General features: G+C 43.0%; 1 protein-coding gene across 1 annotated transcript in view; it reads right to left on the bottom strand.

Annotated features, from left to right (window-relative positions):
* GALNT13 (polypeptide N-acetylgalactosaminyltransferase 13) overlaps positions 1 to 19,272 on the bottom strand; it is a 148,366-nt gene that overhangs the window by 83,313 nt on the left and 45,781 nt on the right. Inside the window, exon 3 of the mRNA XM_009273149.1 lies at positions 13,208 to 13,376. Coding sequence (XP_009271424.1) covers positions 13,208 to 13,376 — 169 coding nt within the window. The remainder of the gene's footprint in view (positions 1 to 13,207; positions 13,377 to 19,272) is intronic.

The following is a 19,272-nucleotide window of genomic DNA, read 5'->3' as shown; positions in this document are numbered from 1 at the left end:
TCCCCACTCCCAGCACCTTCCTAATGGAAACAGATGGCAAGATACACCCTGAAAAAGCTTATGAAACTGCGTATCATGACAGACCACTTCCAGGTTATTTTGGTGTTTAAATCTCGCAGCTGATGGCTGGTGTGGATTAACTGCTTTGTAATGGTGCATTTTCTGTAGCATTATTGCTCCCGCTGCAATGAGGCGTTTAAAAGACTCTAGATTGCCAGTTCAAGAAAAGCACCCTTCCCTCTCAGAAGGCCCCGCAGTATCCCACAGCAACGCTGGTTATGCCGTGTGAAGAACCGCAGCCCAAGGCTCAGGGAGAAGCCGTCCCTGGGACCTTGCAGCGCGCTGCCCCCGCGCAGCCGCATGCCCTCCCGCCTCGGGAAGCGTTTCTTCAGCGGTCTGATAGTTCCCGAGCCGCTGGATGCCCTCAGGCAACACTCAGTAACAGCCTGAGATGTTCCCATCGGCACCAATCACCAACGCTGGCATCTCGGGCATCTACCCCCGTGTTCACTCACAGCACTTCTCCAACATCACTCCATAGCTTTGTGGCGCAAGAGCTGAAATTCCGGCATACCTCTTGTCATTATGAAATGCAGAAAGCCTGAAATCTGCCCTTTCTCATTACCCCCCATGCCAGTGCCCTCTGAGGGCAAGTCAGCACGCACGGTCTCGATGCTCAGGTATTACTCGCCGTTGGGGAGATGAATCATAGAATCATAGAATCATTGAGGTTGGAAAAGACCTCTAAGATCATCGAGTCCAACCGTCAACCCAACACCACCATGCCCACTAAACCATGTCCCTAAGCGCCTCATCTACACGTCTTTTAAATACCTCCAGGGATGGGGACTCCACCACTTCCCTGGGCAGCCTCTTCCAATGTTTCACCACTCTTTCAGTAAAGAAGTTTTTCCTCACGTCCAATCTAAACCTCCCCTGGCACAACTTGAGGCCGTTTCCTCTCGTCCTATCGCTTGTTACTTGGGAGAAGAGACCGACCCCCACCTCGCTACAACCTCCTTTCAGGGAGTTGTAGAGAGCGATGAGGGCTCCCCTCAGCCTCCTTTTCTCCAGGCTAAACAACCCCAGTTCCCTCAGCCGCTCCTCAGAAGACTTGTTCTCCAGACCCCTCACCAGCCTCGTTGCCCTTCTCCGGACACGCTCCAGCACCTCAACGTCCTTCTTGTAGTGAGGGGCCCAAAACTGAACCCAGTATTCGAGGTGCGGCCTCACCAGTGCCGAGTACAGGGGCACGATCACTTCCCTACTCCTGCTGGCCACACCATTTCTGATACAGGCCAGGATGCCATTGGCCTTCTTGGCCGCCTGGGCACACTGCCAGCTCATGTTCAGCCGGCTGTCGACCAACACCCCCAGGTCCTTTTCCGACAGGCAGCTTTCCAGCCACTCTTCCCCAAGCCTGTAGCGCTGCATGGGGTTGTTGTGGCCAAAGTGCAGGACCCGGCACTTGGCCTTGTTGAACCTCATCCAGTTGGCCTGGGCCCATTGATCCAGCCTGTCCAGGTCCCTCTGCAGAGCCTTCCTACCCATCACAGAATGCATCACTGCCTAGCGAAGCTGGCAGCCAGTCATGTTTCTTTTATCTCCCCCCAGACCTGAAACACGCCACCATCGCGTTCAGATACCTCAGAAGATGCCAGATCATATCAACGCGCACTGATTACATGCCAAGGCACATTATGATGCTTTATTCTATGCTAATAGCACGTAACGAATGTTGTTTGTGCTCTGCTCTACCCGGCTTTCAAGAGCCCACTTGTATATCGCATTATTCCAGCGGGACAGCGTTGGTATCCACAGAAATACTCAAAGTATTTCCATCTTCCTCTAATCTCGAACAGGATTTAAAAGCGTAAGGAAAAGTGCACTTAATTTAAGAAAATATTCCGGCAAAACAACAGCCTATTCGATGTTCAGCAGTAACAGAAGACCATTTCTGGTTTCCCTCCACAAAGAATGGCAACCCAAACCCCCACCTCTCTTTGCTAAAGTGGTTCTGAAACACCAAGTACCTCATGGGAAGCCAAATGCAGCACCGGCGTAACGCCAGCCATCGGACCTGCTCAAACGTCTTACAGAGCTCTCCAAAGGCAGGCCTTTGGCCAGCGCTTTTACGGAAAACTACGTTTAGAGAATACTTCTGTATCACAGACTTTCCCTTCGAAACTGTTAACTGTGCCATGCGCAGATCACCAGCGCTCCTTTCTGGGTTTTGGTTTTGCTTTCTAAAAATCACACGTTGGAGTATAAGTTAACGACCCCCAGTAAGCAATAATTTATTTCTAGAGTAAGTGATAACTCCTGCACTACGAGAACCCTATTGCCTGAAATAGTCTCCTCCTATCTAGTTTAAATAAAAATCTGTAAGTTACTTAGGGAAATTGGAAGCGTGAAAATGAAATATATGGTACGGTATTACGAACAGAAGACAAGACTGTTTGAGTGTTTGAATTCCCTGCCAGAAGAGCATGAATTTAAGCTTGATCCGTTGTGTCTCCCCTTTGCACCAACCACACGCAACCCTCAGCTCCGCGGGAGCTGCAGAAGAGCCGCCCTCTGACAGCTCTATGGAGAACTGTCACTCCCGACCCAGAGAAATAATGTGTTATCCTGTAATAGATTCTGCTGCGGCATTTCATTGCGCACAGCTTTAAACTCTACTTTAATAAATCTGCTTAAACTGTACCAGTGCATATTTTAAACTGAAATTTATGCAAGTGAAGGGTAAATAGAAAATAATTGAACGGGAATTTATTTCACTTAGAGGAAAGTAGAACTGTTCCGGAACTGCATCGACATTGTCTTGCTGAATTTTATGGTATCAAAATACACCAAAGCTAACCAATTTTTATATCCAGCAGATGATGGATGTGAAAATACCCTAAGAAAATTGTTCTTTGGTGTGTCATTACAAAGTATAAAAAGGTTTGCAGCTTTTAGGAGCAAATACCCTTCACTCACACCTTCAGCTATCACTGTTCATAAAGCTTCGGGCACAGCCTTGAATATCAACTCTTCCTTGGGGATTTTTAACCCCAAACTCCATTTTAGTATTTTAGAAGTTACTTCAGCAGTCATTTACTAAACGCTCAAAGTTCTTTTTATGTTTGATGACGAACACAGTAATACAGCACCGCATTATTAAAAGCAAACAACATAGTGTAGAGGACACTTTCTTTTTCAGAGGATGATACTAGAGGTCCCTTTGTACTTTCTCCACTTTTTCCAATAAAAATCAAAGATCTGTAATGGAAATCGCAGTTCAGATCAGATCAGGCTTTCTTGGATGGTTTTTGATCATTAATTTTGTTCAATTTCCAGTGTCACTTTTCATTATATCATTACCGAATCTTCTTTGAAATTCGTCAAGCTAACCTCAGCCTTCCCCGACTTGTTAAAAAATTTTTCAAAATATTTTAACAAGTATTAACTTTGAACCCCCAAAATCTCTTATTTGTATCTGCCATAAAGGATATAAGAAACAAAGAAATCATTTTCACATGCTCCTGCTTTCACATAGCTCTGGAGCCCCCAGCTAAGGGGTGAAATTCTCCATCACGTGCAGTGAAGAGGAGAGCAACGGCACGCTTCCATGCCGCAGCTGCTTAGTTCTTCATCCAGCGTTTGCTGACAGGTCTCGGACACTTCTCCGTGCCGTGCTTGGCAAAGCAGGTAACCCATGTGCTGGATTCAGAGCTTCCTCCCAAAACTGAATTCCCGGCAAGAAACCGACTGCAACAAGTCAGCCAAAGGCTTGGCGAGCCTCCGGTCCTCCGCAGGCACCCAGGCAAATCACTGCTCCTGCGCCGTCCTCCCCCCACGCCCACCTACTGTCTGAACAAACGGCCCGTCAGCTCATTTCGTAAATTCACAAGGATTAGTACCGTACTATAAAGCAAGCCAAGAGCAGTAAGTCAGCAGACTTCTGGAAGTCTCCAAATACAGGTTTCAAAATTCAAAGTGCTTTTTCCAGCCTGCACACACTACCACATAAATTACTGGGAAATTACTTTTTTTTTTTTATCGCTTTCTTACTTGCAACAATAATGCATAAATTTTTAATGGAGTTTATGGAATACGGTAGAGAATAGCCAATTTCTCTGAGTGAATGCACATAACCAAGCTGGAAGACAGCTCCCATCAGGGAGGACATAAAACAGGAGCGTGAATTACCCGTACAGGTTTATTTCCTGACATTCTCACAACTATTTCGGATTACTCCTTTGCAACACAGTGAATTTTCTCTACGTGCCACAAGCAGTTTCAAAAAACAAGAAGAGTGGGACAGATACCCCAAACCAGAAGTTGCCCAGTGTTACATCCACCATGACCAGATACAGCAGAACAGATGCCCACCTGGGTGGTGGCCAGAGCTTCTACTGCAGGGCCAGCACTGCCTTGGACAGATGTTTTTAACCGGTCTTTATTTCTGCTTGGAGTTAACAGGAGACACCCTGCGATGCCAAAGGCCTCTACATACCTGCTGATAAAAACTGAACCAAGGATCTTTAATGCTTTGACTGCCCATGCTTACTGCTCAGCTACCTGCAGAAATGAGCTTATATTGATGCCCTGGTTGCAGAAGCACCATCTAACAGGCTGCGTGACTGAGATGGCATTTGCTTGTCTCACTGCCCATCCTCTTAAAAAAAAAAAAAAAAAAGGATAACAACATGGTTTAATCATTAAGGACTCTTGTTTTAGTAAAGAAACTGTGATTAGTTTGTTTCTTGCTGCTGAATAGAATTTTGCAGGCTCTTCTCACTTCTCAATTGAATCTAGAGACTCATTCCCACATTTCCCTTACAGACACATATAAAAGCTGAACTTTGTTCCTCACAACAACCGGTTGGGCCAACAGCAGCAATCACAGTAACCATTTGTTTCTGAGCCTGGACTTGCCAGGCGAAGGGGACAGCTCTACATGAAGGAAGCAATTTCATGCTTGAACAGCCTTGCACTATTAAATCAGAAAACTGAGTTACAGCCACTTCACGGGGTGGACTCTGCTGCCAGCGAGGGTCAGGATCAGCCTGCGGGTACACGGGGGAACTGTCCGGGGACGAGCTGCTGAAGGAAAGGCAGAACTGATACGAGATCGATCTAACAGAAATGCATCCTTTGTGCTCAAATACTACGTGCTTTCCCAAAGAGCATACCACGCGAGGACTAAATACCTACCAGTTTAACCTATCGTTGTTACATTATTTAGGGTATTTACGGGAAAACTAGGAACGTGCTTATCCTTGCAATGTGGATAACCTTGACATACTTTAAAAATGTAAAATAGCCATACATTTTAAAAGATAAGTAAGCCATTGACATCAAAATCTTCAATTAACCACCCTCTCCATCCCCGTTTTCAAAGGTCTGGGGGAAAAGCTGCGTGCCAGCTGTCCTGCAGACTCTCTGGGAGGAGATACGATGGGAAGGAGGCAAGGTCCCATCAGGGCTGGCTTCCAAGGCAGCCTGCAAATTCATTGCTAGGGAAAAAAAAAAAAGAGAACAATACCTGCCAAACAACACTGAGGTTCTCCTTTCTTTTACGTGAACTGTTTAAGCATTTACTAGTATTCAAAGTCACTTGAAGCCATAAATAAACAAAAATCTCTTATTTAGATCAATTTTTCTATAAATAAAATCGTTCTTTATACTTAGTAGAGTGATATTTTGGAGGCCTCTCTAGTAAGGCCGCTATCCCAAGCTGACAGCAGTGGTGCCAGGAACTGAAATTTGTTTTCAATTATTTTAACACTAAGTGAAGAGCTGAATTCTATTTTCAATCATATCTCCTCATTTTAACTGCCCTAATCCAAAACAGACTACAGTCCACATGAAACAGCGTGTCAAGAAGAAGTCGGTTATCTTTCTGGAAATCAAAGTCTTCGGAAGGTCTCTGAATAAAGGACTTCTTCAAAGATCCACGTGTCTGGATGTCTACATTCATGTCTACAAAAGTCTACTCATAAATGCCAGTAGTAAGTATAAAGAACTAACTAGGTCAACAGCCAAAACCACTTACACAGCCTCCAGATGCAACCCCTTCTCCCTAGCATTTCTGCTCCTTTGGTACATCTCCAGATGTAGAGAGGTTTAATCCTTTTTCAGATTAACAAGAGCAAGCCACTTCCATTTAAATGAGTTGTACAAATATACCTCTACCGAGCATTCACATTTCCTTCTCTTCCTACACATGGGTGCTTTGCTGACGGTGCTGAATCACAAACCTTCTCTTTGTACCCGTGGCTGTTCTGTCACATACAGCAGGCTCCACTTGGCACATACGCGGATACAGGTAACGTTCTTACCTATGCATTGCTCATTCCCAGTTAAGACCACAAATAACTAACTGCCAATCTGATAAAGTAATTTGAAGAACAGCATTTTTTGCTGAACAGTAACAGTGTAAAGCAAAGCAAACTGCTGGTCTGTCTTGAACGCGGCTCCTGGGAGGGATCCAAACTCCACCTGCGAAGACACGCTCCAACAGCTCTCGAGCACCAGGCAGAGACCAGAGGCTTCCTTGCATTGATTACCCTCTACCAAAGCTATGACAGCAGTAAATTTTTAATTTTAGGAGCAACCCTGTGTGTAAGAATCTCGTGGAGGTTGCTACTGCTTTGGCAGTAGGGGGAAATTGGGAGTTCAACAATTAGAAAGAAGCGAGCAAAACGGCAAGCGAGTGAAGAAAGGGCTCTAAGCGTTCCTGGAGTTACATCTGCACCTCATTGGGCTTCCAGTGCGCACGGCCACGATATAAGGAATGAATAAAAAACCTGGTAAGTGATTGTGGTACATTATAGCTGCCTTTAGAAACACCAGCTACCAAATGGTTAGAAAAGATATTCTAAGTGGAATTTCCCAAAATATACCAAGATGCTCCACAGCGAGGACACATTTTGCAAATGCCAAGTTACGTTTATCTGGACATGTGACCAAAAAGATCTCCTCTCCTTTCCTGAGCTCAGCTAAGCTAACTTGACTTGCGGCATACTCTCAAGACAGGTCCTGCCTCTGCTCCAGCCAGCAGTGTGAACAGGGACTGGCGTTACACAGTTACAGCAGCGCTGACAGCGAGAATGGAATCAAACCCCAACTTTTATGGCAGAAACAGCAGCAACGGGGAAATAGCGACAAATTTTAATTGTTCCTTTTGTTATATGAAAGTACATATGAAAGACTCGCAAAACCAGATTAGAAGCCATCTGTTGACTCATGAGCATATTTTTCTCGTTGCTGGAGAATTACTTTTCTTTTTTTAATCTTAACAGTCTTTAGCTAATTTATACATTGGGAATTGGCTTTGATCTTATACAGATTACCTGTATGCACTTTCTCTCCCTATGGCAGGCACTTTATACATTGGGAATTGGCTTTGATCTTATACAGATTACCTGTATGCACTTTCTCTCCCTACTGGCAGTCACCCTGGGTGATTTTTTTTTTCCCCCCAAACAAGGGGGAATAATTTCTAAACTGTCATTTCAAAGTAATTTCTAGCCAAAACTTAATTACCGATTTCTCCCTGAGCTTTCTTGTTCATGGGTGGTTTATAGTTTCTCTATGCATAACTGTATATACACAGTAAAATCTTAAAAAATAAATTAGCTTTTACTTACATGAAGCTGTAAGCAGATAAACCTGGCAACAAAGGAACTCTCATGTACTTTACCCACCACGACTTAGAGCTGGGAAAAGAACTAATACAACACTTTCTGGCGCAAGACAAATGGATTAGATGTGAACATCACAAAATAAAACAATTTACCCTCCCTTATCAGGGCTAAACTGCATGAAGAACAAATAGTGGTCTCGCCAAAAAAAAATCTAATCAAAGCTTCCTGCCCTGTAACACGGAGTTGGAGGCACTAAAGGATTTTCGCAGATGTTTCACAAAGAAAAGTTTCACAGGCAGTGATTGCCACTTCCACACTACTTCTTCCAGAGCCTGTCAAGGTTTTTGCTTTGAAGAAGCCAACACAAAGCTATGGCGCTGAGTTTAAGCCACGATTACTATTTAGAAAATCGTAATGCGAGTTTGTTTCTGATCTCATAAGCACATACGCACACACACAAACACAACAGCTAACTTTAACCTAAATTTCAGTAAGAAAATCCAATTATAATGGTTTAGCAATTTGTAGAATAGCACTTGCAACCTGACTCATCCAGAAAAGACTGAAGATGGATTTCTTCCCTTGCTGGAGAAAATAATTAGAAATAAAATTAAACATTTCTATGTTGAATTAAATTGGGTTTAAGGTTTAATCAATAGCTACTTCAAATTAGACCTGACGCTGATTAAAATCTTCAAGTTGGCCATTACCAACAGAACTCAGGCAATCGAGGGACGCTCTTTGGTAGACAACACTAGATGTAACGGGAAGCAAGTAAAACCGTTAGTGTGACAGTCGCATTCACTGGCTGGAATTACGCGATAAACACAGGAGCAGAGATAGGACGGGGCTCAGCCACACTGTTTCGTTACAGCAGACGGGAGGTGGATTTGGTGGTCTCCTGATGAGAGAACTCGTTCCTGCAGAAGTCAGAGCAAACTCTCACTGACCTCATGGCGGTCAGGACATCACACCAGGTCTATTCACAAACATCCCTGTTTGGGAGAAGGACGAGACAAGAGCCAGACACCTTATTTCACACAACTGTAAAGGGTATTTCTCATTAGCCAGCAACCAACCCAGCCTTCCTTGTCTTCCTGCCACTCGTAAAAATGAAACTTTTTTTTAGAAATCTAGTATTTTTCCTTAGGAAGAAAATCTCCCTCATCTTACAAACACAAGTACAGTGGTTGCAGTGTAAATCCAGAATTAGCTCACAGTCATCAAATATTTAATCAGAAACAGAGAGTCAGAAAAGGTTTCAGGAGCCCTTTTGTGTGCTAACATCAAAAAACCTAAGATTCTCTCTGATTTTTTCCCCCCTTAAATATGTGTTTCTTATTTAGGCTCTGACGCCATTTACACATACGCCCTCCATTCGCCACAGCACTACTTTGATCATCTGGAGGTACAACAGCAGCAAGGATCCCAAACAGCAAGAGCCCTGGTACTATCTGCCGCTGCGGGAGATGAGTACCAAGCTGTGGAGGAGAGTGAAAAGGACTGACGAGCATCTCTGATCCTTACTCCAAGTTTGTACACTGTAGATTGACTACCAGAAGTACACACAAAGGGCTACGTAGACAGCAGCAGCCTTGGCAAAGCAAGAGAAACCTGTACACCCACGTCAAGAGGACAGGATAAAATTGCACACATGCATAAAAAGTGCAGCGAGGATCTAAGAGAGAAAAGGAATGAGGAAGGGCAGAACAGGAACAGAATGGGAACGGATTAATTTTATATATATAAAAAGATATTTTCACTTATAAATATAAAAGATATATATTATATATACACACTCCATAACAATGAAAAAGCTACCGTGTCAGTGTACTACTTCCCTTTCACTGCCCTCTTCCCAATGACTTTGCCAATAAATGTACTGCAGCGTAACTGAAGAATGAATTTCTAGAATGAGACATTACAAGACTCTTCTTTTTCTTGGGCTGTTTGTTTCTTATCAGAATTCTTACATCTATTTACAGACATTCATTTGCTACATGGACATAATATTATAATGCACAAATCTAAATAATTCTCGCAGAGATATAAAGGCAGTGGGCAATCTCACCAGGAGATGACACTTTGCATTTAGGGTTAAACCGCAGTTAGAAATCATAAAACCTTCTAAACACAGGACTAATGGGTAAGCTGAGGTTTTATTTTCATCGAAGACAGGGTGCGGGAAGTCGGACACATCATTTTCTGCTTTAAGCCTATACTTGACACCACCGGGAGCAGGAAGAGGACATCACTGAGAAAAAAGGCATTCAGCCGCTTTTCCAACATCTCAATCTTAAACCAGCCCAAGACTGAAAGTCGCTGCAACTCTCAGGCACATCTCGTGCAAGACAGAGAAGAGGAGCAGTGCTCAGGAGCGCTGCCAGTAGCTGTGACTGCCCTTCGCCCCCAGAGACACCCGCACAACCCCAACGGCACATGAATCCTTTTAATTGCTTGCGCAGGCAGCCAGAACGGAGCCTGTGACTTAATGGCATGGCATGCGTTCAGAGAAACGCGAAAACGCCACTTACACGCAGCGAAATGTTGACATGTGATAGATACAATAAAAAGGTCAAGTCATGCCAAGAGTTAATTAGTCCTGTATAAATGCCCTTCACTCCTTTAGTCCCCCGGCATCGTTACAGAAATGGAGAACAGCTTGGCCGCTTCCCAGCGCGCAATCTGCAAATAACTCAGTGGCGATGCGGAGCTCCACGGGGCGGATCCCGTCCCCGAGCGCTGCGCCAGCCGCTTCCCCGCTGCAGACGCAGCCTGCCCTCGTCCTGCTCCCCTTCTGCTACTGCCCTACAATTAGTCAGTCTTATCCCGACCATCTTCCAGCAGAGTTTCGTCTCTCTGGCCTCGAGTTTTCTGCTGCATTTAGTGCAATACACTGATTTAATACATTTACACCTTGATAACATTGACCTTTTCGTCAGCTCATGATTACTCGTAACACAGCAGTATCCACAGCTACACAGGTTATTATGAACTTCCACTAGACAGCATGTCCAGCAAGAACATTTTTTATTTTCTTCTCTTCTATTCATCTAATTTTGCCACAGAAAACTTCCTGGCCTCCGAAAGAAAAGCTTGCACCTATAATGTGAAAGGTACAGTGAGTTAGACACCCAGTGCAAATCAGATGCCTCTGTCCCCCATGTCAACAAAAATACGTCTTTCTGTCATGCACTAAATATATTAACCATAAAATCATATTCTTCCTTAATAGCAAAGCATTATAAATTGGCTTTCAGAACAATTTAATACTCCCTAAAGACAGAACATGTACAGAAAGCATCTGTCTGAAGAGGAAAATGGGAAAAGAATTTTTTTTTTTCTAAATCCCGTAATACTTTCTGTCTTTTCAACAAAGAATATGAAACTTCTTTTCACCAGGAAAATGCATTTAGACAGATTTCTCTCAGTATTAAATAGCTCATCTCCCTTAGACTGAGCAGAACTGTTCATTAAGTTGAACGTTTCACCCGTTTTTCCAATATGCACTTTCTTTTCAACGCTCCCAGGGAAAGGACAAAGCTTTCCAAAACAGATCAAGAGGCTTTGCAAGTGCCCCCCTCGTTCTGGTGCGTGCAACTCTCGGGTCTTGTTTCTCTGTGGGCTGCAAAGGCTACATGAGCGAGGAGCACGTAACACTGAATTGACTCGGGCAGTTTAAATGTAAGCCGGGCCAGCTGCCGAGAGCATCACGGTGCAAGAAAACAATTAGGCAGCAGCAAGGGAAAACCCAGCCCAGCAGCGCATGGCGTCCTCCTCGCTTCCCAGAAAGCCTGCAAGGTGCCTGCTGGAATCATTTCAACACTGGAGCCAGCTCCACCAGCTGACCGTGACTCCCCTCGGCACTCCTGAAAAGGGCAAGCAGTAAAGAACAAACAAGCAATAAGCGATAAAGCTTTTCCAGTGCTTCCGTTCTGTGAAAGGCGCCTTTGCTGGCAACGGTCTGAGGCGTTGTTTTGCGGAAACTTGGCATCACCAAATCACAAATGATCATGCCGTGGGGAAGCATCACCTATGTTGTTTGTGAACAAGCTCTATTGTTCAAGTAGTGCTTCTACTTCTATTATTTGCAGGCATTTACAAACAAAATCCAGGGAACAAAGTCTTTATTTTATTTTAAATTTCATGGGAACCTGAAGAACTTAATTTCCAACAAAGTATAATAAGCAGGATTTCAGCTAAGTGACAATTCAGTTTAAAAAGCAAAAGTAATGGGAGACTTTAGAAGACCTGACCACTTGTATATATTTAGCCACGCTTACATTCCTCTAAATTTCTATTTGTTATAAGAATCAGACCGTTTACGTAGCTGAAGGAGAACAGGGAAAAAAAACTGAATTGGAAAAAGATAAAATTCAATCAACGCTCAGTTTCTATAAAAATTAAGCGGGGGGAAAAAAAAAATCTCTCTAAAAATTTACTTCCAAAAGCATGTAAGTTTGGATAATCCTCCACGCATGCAATTTCAGTTAAAGATTCTTAGGAGAATGCCCCTTCATGCAAAAGGTTCAAGTTAAATAAAATGGGCTTGATAGCCTACTCCACGGGCTAGCTTTAACACTGCTACTGGGAGACAGGGGGAAATTCCCTGACCACGGAAAACAATGAACACCACAGACCTAGACTTTTTTTTTTTTTCAAGTACCATAACTTGCTACAGAATCTTTGGATAGCAATTGGAATCCCTATTTAAATGGAGATAAACACGCACATTTGTACTTCCACATCAAACACGTGTAAACAGAAGCCCATGGTTGTGACTGGAAAAATTAATCTGTAAATTCCATTAAAAATAATTCAATGGGCTCGGTGAAACACTCCCCCAAGCTATTGCACAGTCTCAAAGTCACCACACAAACTTCAGGCTTCGCTCAATAATGATTATAAGTCACTAGACTTAAAAACAAAACAAAACCCCCAACCACAAAATTCCCTTCAGTTTTTATATTGTTGCAAAACATTTTGAAAGATGTTCTATAAAATTCTAATTATTCTGGAAATGTCTGTGGATAAAACTGATAGAAAACTATAACCTGCAGGTAGTGTTTGGTATTGGCAGTATTTTCTCTTTATCAGCACTAAAATGTCAATTTTTAAATGCCGACAACATAATTATGAAAATTATAGAGTAGACATTGATATTTTTATCATTTTAAAACCTCAGAAATAAAGTTTTCCCTGAAGAAAAAGTATTTAAATTATTCCAGGTGATAAGACACACCGGAGGGCATTTTGTTATGTGCTGCAAAGTAAACTGACTGCTCTAAGTTGACAATTTTCAGCTCTTCACAAAACAAATTGCACAGGATGATAACGTCCGTGATGCAGTAACTCTCTCCCTAAGAAAGTTTGCGTTCGAAGCCAAATCTAGAACCGGTAAAGCCCGGCGTTTTCAAATAGCTTCCTTAGGCAATCACTGCTAATAACGCCCGTTAATTAACCGTGAGACAGCGCTGTATCTCGCGCCTGGAAAGGGGGCCGGAGGCGGGTGCAGCCCGTGCGGCGGCTCTGCAGGTGGCACCGAGACACGCGGTACCGCGGGGCCTCACCCGTCTAATCTCACATCGGGCAAACTTCGGTTCAGGGCAATCAAGTCACTGGCCATAAGGTTGAACTGGTTGATTTTGAACAGCTCTTTCATCTTCTCCTGGTCATCCTTCGGAATGAGCACAGCCTTTCCCATCTCTCCGGGTCCTTCTTGGTTTCGAGAAATAACAGCTGTAACACAAGAGAGCAAAAGGCCAACTTTTAGTTTGTGGGCGGCAGTCTTATTCCTCACCAACAGGGCTCCGCAATTTCCGGCGTTCAGCGAGGATTGTTAAAAAAAGTAATAGCACATCACAATTTTCTCTACGCTCCACTGTGAGGTTTTATCTCTATCTGGATCTGAATTTATGTCTAGATCCTTTCCAAGATGATTAAAAAACCCAGATTTGTCTACTTGCAGCTCTTGGTTGTAATCACAGTGACAGTAAATGACTATTCTCAAGAGATTTACACCAGAATTACAAAGCGTAGCTCCAGATTCTCCGTGAGATTCTGCAAACAGAAAAGGTTTGGAAAACACTTTTATAGCTGTTGAAAATATTTGAAGAACGTGTATATTAAACTAATTCTAACCAACTTCTTTTATTTTTTATTTAGTTTTAACTACCGGGCATGTGATAGCATAATCCCATCCCTGTAAGTAAATAGATAAATCAATCTTCAGTGACAAAAAAAAAAAAAAATCCATCCTGAAAAATACAGTATCCCAACCCTGACAGAGTATCTTACACATATTATTAAAGACTAGTTTTGAGAAATATTTGTAAGGTCAATTTTTAATTTTAAGGAAAATTATAGTATCATCTCATACAAGCACACAAAAATAAACAAGGAATTAGTCTGGCTTTTTAGGAAACAGTATATGAAAAGAAAGGAAGCATCCCACGTATACAAATAATTATAATCATTATTCTAAAGCAAAAGCCCACCAAAAGATGACAGAACCACCATCAGTTTCCTTCTCCAACCGCAGTGCGCAGCTGAGCAGAAGAGAACAGTTCCCCTCCCAGCTACTTCTGACTTAGATGTTGTATCAACCAACAGAACAAGAAACACCTGAATTTTTAATGAATTTTACGTTCGCACTGTAAATGAGCCCCTTGACTGAGGCTGACTAATTAATACTGATTAGTTTGTCTTTAGCAGTAACCGTTACTCGCTCCTCTCGCGACCTAGCAGAACCCGACCCTGCCGTGCCTCCAGTCCTGCCGGAGGCGGCTCACACACGCAGTCCTGCCGGCACCGTCCGGACCGCAGCGGGCAGGAACTGATGCTCACGGTGCCTTTCAAGCTGTGTACGTCTATGCCATGTTCCGACGTTACCGTTTTGTCTTAACGAAGGGATCTCGGTTTTATTTTGCTGCCATCACATTCATTTTTCATCTTTAGTAACAAAATTACTTTGAAACATTTGATGTTTAGTATCTTGAAAGACTGTCACTTATGAAGGCTTCTCCGCTAGCTGAGGAGTAATTAAATCATTTTATTTTTGCAACCAAAAAAATAAAATGCTAGAAGAATAAACCCTTTTCCACAAAATGCACAGGACGTAGACTAAGTGACTTCTTAAGGAAAAAAACTATGATTTTTCCAAGGAGATCGGACATCAGGGCTTGCTAGAACCACCTAGCAGAAATTTACATAAAAGGCTTTTTTAACAGAAACGTTACAGACTCTGGGCACAGAAATTTTGTTTCTGCAGTTCTAGTTTATGCTTCAGTTGAGCGAAGAACACTTTGCAGTATTATCTGATAGATTTTTTTATCCTTCCCTTTGATCAGAAGTAGCACCTGCTGCAACAGGAAGAAATTATTAGCTTTCGCTGTGATTATATGCGAAGATGAAATTGCCGTCAGATGGATGCTTAAATCTTAAACGTGGCGACTCTGAAGCCCTCTGCGTCCGACACGATCTCCTAAGGATGACGGGCTCAGCGGTTAACGTGCATTGCGGTCGGCAGCATCCTCCCGGGACCTAAACAGGCTGTGGCACCAGCACTACAGGCATGCTTGAGATGCTGTTAGATACCTTTTTTCATGTCTGAGCAGAGCTGCTGCTTCCTCTCACCTGGCTTTGGGAAAGGAATTGATGACTACACTGCTATAGATGTTCCCTAATAGGCAGAATTTTATCTGAGAGAATACATCTCTCAGTCAAAAGCATTTAGAAGTACCACCGGAAAGAAATAAAGTGTGAGAAGAGCGTAGCCGTGCTGTGCTTTTAGCTGCCTCTTAGCGCAATGCTGCACCTCTCCGCAGCTACGCTTCACCCACAGAATTGCTTGGAAACCTGCATTGCACACATTATAAAATGCTATTAAATTCCTCTCGGAACATTTCATAAGGTATATTTATGTAACGCATAATACGAACACAAAATATTTGGGATTAATGGCTGGTAATTAAACTCTGCTATATCATCACTTTCTGGAGAAACGATGAGACTCCTCAGAGACTGCAATTTGAAGAGCTAGTCCCTCAAGCTGCAAACGTTGTTTATGGAAATAAATTCTGCCTCCTTTTTGCTGGAAGAAGCAGAGGGCATGAATTTATCTAAATAGCAGCAGGGAGCAGGCAAAGAGAGTCAGCATGACTGCTGAAACCATGGAAAAACAGGTAAGAAGCACAGAAAGGAGCTTGGCCAATGTCCTTCTCCCTGAGAAATACAACATAAATGGAAAGGAAGGAATTCCTCAAAAAAGGGATGAACGTCTCTGAGGAGGAAAAGGAGTGATGAGAAGGTGAAGGAAGTTCGTCCTTGCTCCATCCTTCAGTCTGATCACCTTCCGGAAGCAAAGAGGAATTCTTTGGGTTTTTTCTGCCTCCAAAGCTGTATTTAAGGGTCCGTACTAGCTCCAAGGACTTTACAGACACTATCCAGAAGACCAGGACCACCCCTCCGTAATACAGCATCAGCACATGCATCATCTCCCTGCCCGGGCAGGGAGCCATACAGTTCACGTTCAGATTGACTCACGGCAGCCCCGGCGTGGGCAGGGAGAGGGGACTCCCGGAGAGGGGACTCCCGGAGGGGGGACTCCCGGAGAAGGGACTCCGGGAATCTCGTGCCATGACCTGCCACTGGCACGAAAACCAGGACCACCCCTCCGTAATACAGCATCAGCACATGCATCATCTCCCTGCCCGGGCAGGGAGCCATACAGTTCACGTTCAGATTGACTCACGGCAGCCCCGGCGTGGGCAGGGAGAGGGGACTCCGGGAGAGGGGACTCCGGGAGAGGGGACTCCGGGAGAGGGGACTCCGGGAGAGGGGACTCCGGGAGAGGGGACTCCGGGAGAGGGGACTCCGGGAATCTCGTGCCATGACCTGCCACGTGGCACGAAAGCTGGAGGAGCACCAAGAGGCAGAGCACAACGAGGCACCCAAACTAAACGTCTCTGAAATAGTAAGGCAGCAAACCAAAATGGTTTTATTTTCTGCTAAAATTGGCTAAAAATATCTTAGTGACAATTTTCTCCTGTAGAAATCGGTAACTTTTCATTAAAACAAATTATTTAGGGGGAAAAAAAAAAACAAAAGAATTTAGCAACCCATTACTAGCACAGTCATTATTACAACTGTAAATTTTCTACCTCCCCTTGTAGCAAGCCAAATATCAAAATTGTATCTCCCCAAAGTGCGTGGAATACCAACAGTGAAGGGTTTCATATTCTAAGCCCAAATAATAGGAAGACAGCTGTAGAGGAGTATGCTGCAGTGTAAACTCACTGTAAACTCATTAGAAATCCCAGCTCGTTTGCAGTGTACCGTCACAGGGACTCGGATTAAACTCAGCCCGAAAACTTTTGTTTATTCTGCTTGAAAGCATGAGTTACATATTCCTTCATCTGCAAAACTAATTTTCATTACAAGATTCTGTGTTCTTCTATTGTTTACTAAGCTTCATCAAGATAGAACTTCGAAGAGATTTTCCTGTCCTGAAGTTTATTATAAAACTAACCAGAAATTTGCTAAACAGCCTTTCCACTCTCACGGTTTTATTCAAAGCAAAGTATTATCAGATTACATTTCAATCATAGCTTACACATATCTGTGATGGAGAAACTATTTAATTCTGCTATGGTTAAAATGCAGCAACCTCAACTTATTAAATCTTTAGAGAAGATGCGCACGGTTTATGAATTAACAACCACATATACACTAACATTGTATAGGTGTAACTTGAATCCACACCCAGGATCATCTCTTCTTGCATTTTCTCTCCCATATTTGAATAAACAAGTTTTGAGCCCAGAGACTCTGTAAGAAACAGTCCTCAACCGTCTCAAACCCAGCGGATGCAAAGCACGCAACAACCCAACCATATTCAAGTTAGGAAAAATAACACTTTCCGTTTTCCAAACAATATGTAAAATATAAAATTAAGAACCAAGTAAACATCACAATACCAGAGATGACAGGAATATTTAGCAAATTAAGATCTTTTGCAAATACTCAATTTGACCAAACTTTTCATAGATTTTCATAGAAAATAGAATTTTTAGTAGCACTAAATAGAGAATCTAAAGATGGTGTCAAAAGTTTTCTAACACCAGGTATGTCACCAAAGTTGGCTTTCTAAATGCACAAAGCTGCTATAAATATTTCTACTGAACGATCTGTTATTTATCCAAAGCAAACAAAACAATTTTATTGTTTTTCCAAATATTGATGTTGTCATTTCACCAAATTTTTATGTTCTGCTTTACCCTCTTTCTAGGAAGTACAGCATACTTCAAATCAAACTGTTCAGAATATTTTATGGAGTACCAAATTTGTATTCAAGTTTCCATACCAAAATCTTTATGTAAAACATACATACACACACACGCTCTTCAATCAGAGAACATAAACCTAACACAGAATCCCTTCATCTAGAGGATAAAAAAATAAAAATAAAAATCTGTTTCTTAAGTATTCAGAATGCATGAATGGTAAAAGAGGCAACAATCAGTGAATGCACGCTGCTGATTATGAATTACTCCACCTGTACCGGTGTTCATAAGCTAAAATGAGCATAGCAAGCAACTTCCTTACAGAGTGCATCTTCAAAAATATCCCTTAGAATTTACTGTCCAAAACACCTTTTCTACATAGCTTTTATACTTCTTTTCAATAGCATTGTGAAGATCATTGACTTCAAATGACTCAGCAGTGAATAACAACTCCATCCCTGTGCAGCGGTAATGGAAAGACCGATCTTCACAAGCAGGGGCTGCCCAAATGTTGCAAAAAATTACGCAAATCCTCCAACTAGGAGAGGTCTAAGACCTTCCAATCCCTGCTGACTCCAGGTTTTTCCCCCAATGGAAAGAGCCGATTGACCCCACAGAAGGCTGCGTGTCCCCATCAGGAGCAGCCCTTCCCAGCCGAAACCCGCAGGTAGAAGACGGTGCTGTCACATTTCAAAGTACTTGAACTCACCTCCAGGCTCGTATTTCAAATAACTTGCAATCGTAATGGGGATCTGAGGGGGGACTCAGGGATAGCCACGGTCCTTGAAGCCAGTGTGGAATAAGCCAAGAGATGTATTTAACTTTTCTGTATAAACATTACCTGTCTGCCTATCGATAAGCATGTCTGATCCATAAATACTTTGGGAGTGCTTCTGCTGCTGCTAAGTCAAAAGTTTTAGCGAATACTAAAAACAAACAGGAGACAAAAAAACTTTGACTCATCTGTTATTTGCTTTTTCCTTTGTGTTGAAAAATCCACCTCACTCCTTGTCAGGCTTTCCTCTTGCTGGTACCCTTGTATAATACTTCAATGTCACGCTTCACTGTCCTTTGCTATTTCTGCCTCATTCTGTGATCTGGCCTTGCTGATGGATCTCCATGGGCTTGTGTTGATCTTTCACACCACTCCTCGGTAATTTGATCAAGTTCTTATTTACTGTACAATACCTTCAGGGACATAGGTGCCGGCAATTTTGTCTCATGCTGTACTGGAGCATGTCCAGAGAAGGGCAACGAGGCTGGTGAGGGGTCTGGAGAACAAGTCTTCTGAGGAGCAGCTGAGGGAACTGGGGTTGTTCAGCCTGGAGAAAAGGAGGCTGAGGGGAGACCTC

The sequence above is a fragment of the Aptenodytes forsteri genome, unplaced genomic scaffold (genome assembly GCF_000699145.1).
Source record: "Aptenodytes forsteri isolate BGI_AS27 unplaced genomic scaffold, ASM69914v1 Scaffold174, whole genome shotgun sequence".
In the NCBI taxonomy this organism is placed as follows: Eukaryota; Metazoa; Chordata; class Aves; order Sphenisciformes; family Spheniscidae; genus Aptenodytes; species Aptenodytes forsteri.
The sequence above is the reverse complement of the archived record's forward strand: the minus strand, read 5'-3'. Positions and strand labels throughout refer to the sequence as shown.